This window comes from Sinocyclocheilus anshuiensis, unplaced genomic scaffold (assembly GCF_001515605.1).
Source record: "Sinocyclocheilus anshuiensis isolate Anshui unplaced genomic scaffold, SAMN03320099.WGS_v1.1 scaffold822, whole genome shotgun sequence".
Taxonomy (NCBI): Eukaryota; Metazoa; Chordata; class Actinopteri; order Cypriniformes; family Cyprinidae; genus Sinocyclocheilus; species Sinocyclocheilus anshuiensis.
In genome coordinates, this window is record NW_015539892.1 from 492,284 (window position 1) to 502,208 (window position 9,925).

Sequence of the window (9,925 nt, forward strand, 5' to 3'; positions counted from 1 at the left end):
TATTAATCCCACAATTGGGTAAGCCTACTGCAAAACACACTCACAGTGAGGTCAAGCAGACTGTAATGCAGGTTTTTCTTATTTCTAACGTGCAGTTTTTAAAGGATTGCCACATAGCAAACACAGCAAGCGGTGACATGCAGTGAAATGGAAGCAAGCAAACAAAATTGATACTTCGTGTGTTGAAATTTCCTTAGGATTAGTGTCAGAAAGCACTGTATCAAAAGAAAAAAAAACTTGATGGATTATTTGTTTTAATAATAATAATATTATTAATGATTCAATATCTTAAGAAAACAAAATCTGTAAATCAGCATCTTGAACTAGTTACACTAGCTGCAATGTTGGTACTAATAAGTGTGAATGTAATACAGGTTCACATTGCTTTGTAAGTGATTTAATATACAGCATTGATTGTATAATACATGTTGCATCACAGTGTGTTAAAGATTTAAACTGTGACCCCTTTTAATTGAGTTACTTAAATGGGAATTCAATTGACACACATTTCAGGGCTCAACAATAAAGACTTTTCTGCTGTCCCAGTCAGGCCAGTCATTCAGATTTGTGCCCAACAAAAGATGATAATATTGCTAAAAAATAATGATAAAAAATAATACATTAAAATAAATATTAAAATAACTAACATTTAAAACAATTTAAAATACCTTTGTGTTATATTTTTCATTAAACCTTTGTTTGCTAGAGAAAAGTATTAAAATTAATGCATTAGGTTTGTAAGGTTTTTAATTTGCAATAATAGCTGTAAATTATGCATCTACTATTCAACAACTGATCCCATGAACACTTTTGCTAGAAAAAAAACTGGCATATGGTTATTCGTATACCAATTCTAATCAATGCTTGCAAGATACAAAATTCATTCTCATAATAATTTACAGCTACATTCAATACATAACAGAAAACCTAGTTTTTAAGCTTGCAGGGGCAAAACAACAAATGTAAAGAACGTAAGGCAATGACAAACAACAGGCAATCCTTATTATGGAGCCTTACATGTCTTGTGTTTTTTTTGTGTGTGTGTATTTGCACCTGGCAAAACACTTGTAAACCTTGTAAAGACGTCTATAAGTATGTAAGATTGTGGGGGGGGGGGCAGTCTGGATTTAAATATGTAAATGTAATAAACAAAGCTGAGAGTCTTACTGGCAAATTTTTATAAACAAGATCAGCAGATGTCTCAGATTCCATGCAGATCTATTTGTATTTGTATGCTTAATGTTGTTATTGATCGTGCCAATTTTATTTTCAGAGCATCGTTTATGACAAAGACTTTGCAGTACCAAAATGAGCTTCACAAATTCCTCATCTGGGACACAGCAGGACAAGAAAGGGTAAGCAGTAACAATCACTACACACACTGGGGTGACACATACACAAGCTGACAGCCACATTAAATACAATGTTTACTCTGTTTCACTTCTGTTTTTGCAGAACTATGTCTTCATAGTTCAGACAGGGGGCAGTATTGCATGCGCTTCTCTTGTATGCACGCAAGTATTTGAGGGAGAGAGGGGTTAATGTCATTGGAAGGGGGATGGTCTTCTTCGTGTATCTCTATACGCTCTATATCTTTATGCTCTTCTCTCCCAAAACAGTCTACGTTAGGCAAGACAGCTGAAGAGTAGGGGTGACATCGCATAGTTCGAGATGTTTATCACCGCTCATGATTTGACGGCAATCTTGAGGCTGTTTGCAATATGATCTGTGATGTTATGTGATACTAAATCTAGAATGCCAAGCGGCCCACACAAGCTGCTAGAAAAAAAAATAGTATCATACCAGGTGGAACCTCAAGGAATACCACAAGGAATAGCTTCTCTCTTTTTATGAAACTATATTGACAATCTGGGACTTTTACATGTTAAGCAGGAAAATAGAAAAAAGTTTTTGAATTGTGATGAATTTAAAACACAGAAAAAGTTCAGAATTCGACTGAAAAATAAATATTTTGTGCTATTTTCTAGGTCAAATGTAACAAAATCGTGTTTCTTGACATGTTAAATCCTTTGTACAAAAGATAGACATGACCTTATTTCACAGTTTTCACTCAAATTGTTTTGATGGTAATATTATAAAAAAAAATTTTTTTGATTAAATTAGAAAAATGCAAAATAGTAGTAATGGTCTTGAATGTTTGAATCCCTCTCCATATGAAAGAATATAGGAAAGTCTGACTTATCCAGCCTCTTTACCCTCATCTGGTCCTGTTTAGCGATTTGATGTATTCCCACCGGTAAATATGGTGCAAGTTTATCATCGTGGCCTTTGAGTGGTTAAAGAGGTCCGATTTTCTTTGCTTTGCTTTGTTCGGGATGCTCCAGAGCCTGATGGGATGAAATGCTAGGCCATGTCAGAGATAGCGGTTTCAGAATAGCAATCAAAGCCACAATCTCTCTCTCTCTCCCTTCCTCCCTCTTAGTGTCTTTCTTCTTTCTTTTCTAACTTCAAGCTCTGTTGTGACTTTGTGAAGAGAAGACAGATTCCTGTACTCCAGTGGGAGTTGTGATCAGGCTTTTCACTGGCTGTCAAGCTCTTGATTAGACAATTATCCGACACAGTGCTTTTTAGAACAGCATTGTGGAAACATGACTTGTTTTGTACTCTTTGCTTTCTGCTTTAGTGGTTTTGTGGGTGCATTAAATTGATCAAAAGTGACAGAAAAGACTTTACATTGTTGAAACAAATCAAATAAATGCTGTTTATTGAACTTTCTGTTCATCGAATAATCATGGGAAAAACGCAAGGAGCACAACTGTTTTCAACAGTGATAAGAAATCAAGAATTTTTTTTAGCAGTAAATCAGTATATTAGAATGATTTCTGAAGGATCATGTGACACTAAAGACTGGAGTAATGATGCTGAAAATTCAGCTTTGCATCACAGGAATAAATTACATTTCAAAATATATTGAAATAGAAAACAGGTGTTTTAAATTGTAACAATATTTCACAATGTAACTGTTTTTACTGTATTTTTGGTCAAATAGTTGCAGCCTTTATGAGCACAGGAGACGTCTTTTAAAAAAAACTTTTTTCAAAAACATATTTTCATAAGAAAATAGCCAAAAAGAAAAATTGCATATAGCTAGGAAAGCGATTTCATGAGGTCTTTAAAACTGACAAATCGACTTGATGGCAAGAGAAATTTGAAGAGGTAGTGACTGAAGTTGGATGAGAGAAAATGCAGGAGTAGGGTTGGAGAGGGACCACAGTCTGGAATCCTGGGATATGTCTGAGGAAACATCCTGCAATTTTAGACAAAAGCTAAACTGAAGCATTTCCTCTTCCTTATGCAGTGGACTTTGCTAAAAACAGCTATAAATGTGAGAAACCATGTCAGTCAAACTTGATTTATTCATTTTATTGGTGAAAAAGATGGATTAAGCAGAGTTTCTGACAATTTATATTGGATTTATACAGCGTTTTCATAAATTAAATAATAAACTTTGCATGGTGTCAAATAAATCTGTAGAATAGATATTAATAAATATTATCCTAAGTGATCTCACTTAGTACTGATGCATTGATCAGCAAAACCAGTTAAGAACTACAGGTTTAGGTTCCAATTGGTTTTGGATATTATTTGTAAATTATGTATGTTTATGCATATTGCTTTATTGACTTTTATTGATGAAAAATAGCAATTCATAAAACATTCTGTTAATGAGCACAAATATATTACTGTGCACCAATTTGCAGCTTATAACTGTTAATTTTCTCAATAATTTGCCCAAACTGTAAATTTGGCTAAAAAAAAATTTTTCAACTTTTAATTTTAAGACTATCTCACACCTAAACTTAAAGGTGGGGTAAGTGATTTCTGGTAGCCAATGTTGATATTTCAAATCACCAAAACAAACACGCCCCTACCCCAAAAGGGTCTCGCCCCTATTTTGATAGCTCCGCCCCACACATACGTACGCAACCCAGGCAACAATTAGTTCTGTGAAACAAAGCAAAACCAATGTTACACCGTGTCTATACCGGACGCGAGCGGCGCAGCGCGACAAATCCCCGACAGAAAACTGCTGCTGCGTTCTATTTATGACATTGACACAAATTTCAAATGATTTTCAACGGTCGCTTTATCGCGTCCAGTGTAGACAAACTTTAGCTGATGCGGCACCGGTGTAGATACGGTGTTACTTATCTATCAAGAAGAAACAAAGCAACCTTGGCGTCCGATCGCAGGCCTTCCACTCCTTGAGTTCTCTCCAGCGCTGGAAAGCTGATCCGAAATTTACGCGGGTCATACTTCTTGCCTTATCGTAAGCCTTCTTTTGTTCCGCAGATGTTTTCCTCTTTTGTTTTTTATCAGCCATCTCTATCTTTCTGTCGTCGCTCGGCTCGGCTAATGTCCGTCCTGTGCACTGAGCGCTCTCTCCTCCACATCATGAGTAGACACGCCCCTTACTGCTGATTGGCTGCAAGTTTGTTTTGGTACTCGGCCCGACTCAGTTTTCTAAAGCATTTTTGAAAAGATACATACCCCAACTTTAAGAAAGTATGTAAAAAAAAAAAAAAAAACCTGCCAGGGTTTCTTGCCATGTCTACTTTCCCTGCCCTGTCTCTCTCTTAATCATTCACTTTCTAATGCACTTTTCCCCTCTTTTAGCTCTTTTTTTCAAATGAATGGCATATTGGATCCAGCTTGTTTTTATTAATCAGAGCCTTTTTTGGTCTATTTTTGATGACCGGGTCAAACAAGCCAACTACGCTATTTTATAATGATTAAGCGCTAACTTCTTCAAACATGTCACGCTCATCTTTCCCCTGATGGCTCCCACATGTGTTGATACGCCTTTCCATACAGTTCCTCAACTCAAGCCTCCTTGGCATGGCCGTCTGAAACACAATTCTCCTTTTGGTTTTAGCAGTGGCTCACGTCTAGGGTTTTTCATCGTGGTTTTCCCTAACCACCGCCTAGAGTTCTGTTTGAACGGAACAAGTTGGAATAACACGCGTTTGTTTGTGTTTCAGTTGTCCATTTAATTCAGCGTGAAACTTGAAGGAGACCTCCGCCAAAGCGAACAAATTCTTTCAAAGCTCTGATAATAAGCATACGCAGGTTGAGATCACCCACTCGGCCCCTAAGAAGGGATGTTGGGATGTTATCAGTGATGATTAAGTCTTGCTTTTTTTTTTTTTTAAGTACAAGCCATCATTTTATTCTCACATCTGCATGTTATCTGTTTCGCTCTTAGTTTCGTGCCCTGGCTCCCATGTACTACAGGGGCTCTGCTGCGGCTATCATTGTGTATGACATCACTAAAGAGGTACAGAAATATTTCTTCATTATTACAACACAAATCTTTCTGCTGGTAAAGCCATTAAAGGGATAGTTCACCCAAAAATGAAAGTTCTGTCATCATCTACTCAACTTCATGTCGCTCGAACTACGCAAGATCTTTTTTTTTTCTCCATGGAACACTAAAGGAGTTATGGGTTGAGGTTAGGCTTTCAGTGAATAGTGGGTTAAATATCAGTCTGTTCCCCACACAAAGCTATCATATGGCTTTAGAAGACTTGATATATCATGCACAAGTCATATGACTACTTTCATGGTGTTTTTTGGAGCTTGACAGCCCCTAGTTAGCATTCATGTTCAGTAATGGAAAAGAGCAGCTTGGACAGTCTGCTAGGTAACTCCTTTTGTGTTCAACGGACGAAATGTTATCACACAGGGTTCGAGTAACATGAGGGTCAGTAGATAATGACTTCAAAGTCTTATGATGTAGCAGCATTGCTTGTCTTAAAAATCTCTTTGTGTTTCACTCAGGAATCATTCCAGACGTTGAAGAACTGGGTGAAGGAGCTTCGCCAGCACGGACCACCCAACATAGTGGTGGCTATCGCTGGCAACAAATGCGATCTCTCCGATGCCAGGTGAATTCCACCATTCCTTGCCACAAAAGACTCCACATCCTGTCCTCTCTATTCAGCTTGAAGGGATGCACCCGCAGTGGCTGTCAACTCAATTTGACGTCGGGAAAAGACCCGCATATTTGCTGTCAACTTGTCTCGACTCATTGAAAACAAGTTCACAAACGTACCGTTACCATAACTTGTGATGAAAAAGAAATCCACTCTTAAGCGGTCTGTAATTTATCTTTCCACTTTAAATTGCTTCACTCTTCCCACAGGCCCAATGATGTGTCTTGGTTCACCATTGCTTTCTTTGGCAGTGTTAGTCTGCTGTCAGTGCGGTTGTATTTTACATTTTGAAACCATAAAGACCAAGACATTGAATCTGAGGAATCATGGCTTGCATCCGCACCGCAAGTCATTCAGGCAATAAATATCAGGGAAAATTCTTGCAATTGTTCTGTCTGGCACATAAAGCTTAGATATTCCGTTTTCTGGCACAACTGGTGCTGTTCTCAGTGATCCGCAGCCATCATTTCTTTCACTTTTAAACATTGATTTTATTGTTTTTTTAAATTTTTTTGATCCTATTTTAAGAGGTTCGCTCCAGATGTAAAAAATCTGTCATCATGGAAATACAGTTACTGATAACATTACACCAGCTTAGAAATTGAATACTATTTAAAATTATATTAAGTAAAAGCATAACTTTTTTGTGGGCACAAATCCCATAAACTTGCATGGAGGGACCCAACATATATTTAGGCCTAGTAGACAACCATTCAGAACACCATAGCGAACGCATAGCAACACCCTAGTTACCACAATCTTGCCCTGGCAACCACCCACAACACCCTGGCAAGGTGGCAGGGACTTTTGCACAAACCAAAAAAATCAAAAAATCAAAAATCGAGTTAATCGCAATGTTTAGAGAAAACATCACCAGCTGGGCAGTTGATCTAAGAGAGGGCGAAGCGTCAATGGAAAATTGATCTGTTGTCAGTGTGACCGGCCTGATACGTGTAGCACGGGTGCAATCTGATCAGCACTTGTGATCAGGTGACAGTTGCACAGAGCACCAGCACACAATGGTTTCCCTCCAACATGCTGTTGTGTGCTAGTTATACACCACTGTCACAAAAACAAATACATGAGTTTTTCAAGGTTCAGCTCACTCAGATAATCTCCCACAAATGTTGGCTAACATATTAAATCCTTGTTGTTCCAAATATCCAGAATAACAATAACAAGCCACTCTATTTGAGAGTTTTAAACATGTCCGAATTGTTAATGCATGAATCTGATTACTTATTAGTGCTCTGCTGCTTTGTCCTCTTGTTATGCAGAGAGGTGTCAGAGAAGGACGCCAAGGACTATGCTGATTCCATTCATGCCATATTTGTTGAAACCAGTGCCAAAAATGCCATTAACATCAATGAGGCCTTTATTCAGATAAGTGAGTAAAATCCTAACTAGTCATCTGTGCGTTATGTCATCAATAATGCTGTAGAAATCCAGAATCACTTATTTTAGAGCTTTTGATTTTAAATGTTGTCTTCCTTTGATTGAGCTTCTTAATCAAGCAGGTTTAGTTTTAATAAATACAGTTTATTGCAACACCATCTATTATTAAAATGATAATGAATGCATGATCTGTAATTGATCCTGATGGTGGTGAGAATAGTGCTTCGTTGGATACTTGTTCTCGCCCCTTGGACCCAGGGCAGTGGATGGGTTACAGTGGATACAGATCTTTTACCATGGAGCTTGGCAGTTGCCCCATTGAGGAACCTGTGGGTGCATGACACCGTGCTTGTCACTTTTGTGCTGGCACTGAAACAGCAAATCATTTTTGCTTTTTTTCATGCATGTTTTTTAGTGCTCATTATAATCTATATTTGATTTCCTTTACAGGTCAAAGAATCCCAGTTTTAGACACGGATGGCGGGTCTGCAGTCAAGGGCTTCAAACTTCGTCGCCAGCCATCAGAGTCGACCAGGGAACGCACTTGCTGTTGACACAGTCGTAAACAATTTGGCCAGATCCTCTCCAGCCTCTTGTTTTATTTTCAATTAGTAACCAAGGATAATTGCAGATGAAGAATGTGATGTCATAGGGGAAGTTACGTAACTTCCTTTTGGAGCCAAAAAAGAAGTTCAGTTAAAAATTAAATGTATAGTCTGAATCCTGATGCACTTCATTGAGAAAAGATGAAAATGCCCTCACACAGTCGTTGTACCTTATCTTGCCTGTTCTTCAGCCCCCGTTCAAATGTCTTTGGGGATCCATTTCTGTTCTAGATCACTACCTAGAATCAGACAGCAATGAAACACCTGCTTAACAGATCAGATACTGTCCTGTCCTGCTCTCTTTCTCTCTCGTTCATTCTCATCTCTGTGCAAAAACCTCTGCAAAACTCTGTGAAGTTTCCTAGTGAAGCCGTTGTCTGTACATTTTAAGATTTTCAGCACTCCAAATGCAAGCAACACAGCGTTCTTGTCTCACTATTTTTGCACATTTTTGATGTATATGCTAAAAAAAGAATGATAAAAAATATATAAATGGGTGAATCTCATGAAAGCTGTCATATTCATGTTTCATTTGAGTCAAATCAAGTGAAAAAAATATGAAATTATATTTTGCATAAAGTGAAGGTAATGTCCATTCTTAGGACTATTAAGATGTTTTTTTCATTGTGTAACAGTTAAAAATTATTTTTACTGTAAAACAGTAATTAATACAGCTGTATTACATTAATCATAAATAAAGAAATACAGTATGTAAAAGTGCTTAATTGTCCTGAAAATAATTTAAAAATAAAAAATATGAATGCTCCTAAAAGTAGACCTCATTATCTCTCCTTTTTTCTTGTGATTTTGAGGTTAAAATGACAGAGTCATGTTTTTGTGAGATTTACCCAAATACAAAATTACTATTATAAATATTAAGATATGGTTGTTATTTCTGTTGCGCAGGACCAGACATGAGGCTGTGTGCACTTCTGTCTTTCCTATATTTTGTATATGAAAAAATAAAACTAAAGTCAGTGGCTAGCAGCCCTATTTTGAGATGAGTTTATAAGTTATATATGAAGAATGTGCCAAAAAAAAAATTTGTGATATAGTAGGAGTTGCATCTTGTAGTAGCAGTTCAATAGGTCAGTGATGATGATGGCAGCATGTGTGAGTTCCAACAAAACCTTCTGCATATTTAATCAGCTCGCAAGTTGAGATAACTAGTAACACAGTATTTGCTCCAATTAGCTACATTCTGGGTTGCCAGATTCTTAGCTACAGATCCTTGGATTAACAAGCAGAATGGACTTTTATGTTTGCTGGTAAATGTCTGACCGTTGTTACCGCTTACAGTGCATAATTGTGGCGTTAGAGAAATTCAGCCCTCACACTTTTGAGATAAAGTTGGCCAGTCTTCTAAAATGTTGACAGGAATAGCAGTTTCAAAGTGTTAGATTTGATAACTTTTCCAACTGTGCACATGTTTTCCATATCGGAAATGTAATGTTAGTGGGAAGGAGCCAAATGCTGGAATTCTGTCCATTGAAGTGGTGCGATTTAGGCTTTTGTCCAGAACTATGTGAAGTGTGCATTATGTCCGAATACTTTCTGAAATTGCATTTTAACCATTTGTGTTAGTTGGCAGATCTCTTCCGAACCCTTGCTGTTCCTTTTTATGACATTTTTTACTGGATTGAGTGATTTTGTGAGGTCTTGCCAAATGCCCTAATTGTCTTATAAACATTTTTCATCTTTCTCATTCTTTCACTAAAAAACATTTGGCCTGCACATCCAACATGCTTTTTACTATCTGGACAGGGATAAAAAAAGGAGCGTATCTGGAAACTAGTCTTGGTTCAGATGTTTAAGAGCAAGACATAAAAAAGTAGTTACGCTATACCAAATATTTTGCTTTGAATTGTCCCCAAATGAAATAAATCTTTTTTTTTTCCCTGTCACTCAATTTTTGAGCCTAAATGTTTTCTGTCAGTTTTGTTGAAGAAATTCACTTAATTTGAGAGA

General features: G+C 37.2%; 1 protein-coding gene across 1 annotated transcript; it reads left to right on the plus strand.

Annotated features, from left to right (window-relative positions):
* Window positions 1-4: 4 nt before the first annotated feature.
* On the plus strand, window positions 5-8,193 carry rab22a (RAB22A, member RAS oncogene family; the record flags this gene model as incomplete). Its single annotated transcript, XM_016482565.1, has 6 exons — window positions 5-18; window positions 1,274-1,355; window positions 5,228-5,299; window positions 5,803-5,909; window positions 7,235-7,344; window positions 7,803-8,193. Coding segments are annotated over 6 exons (489 nt in total), but the record flags the coding sequence as incomplete, so codon positions are not given.
* Between the last annotated feature and the right edge of the window lie 1,732 nt (window positions 8,194-9,925).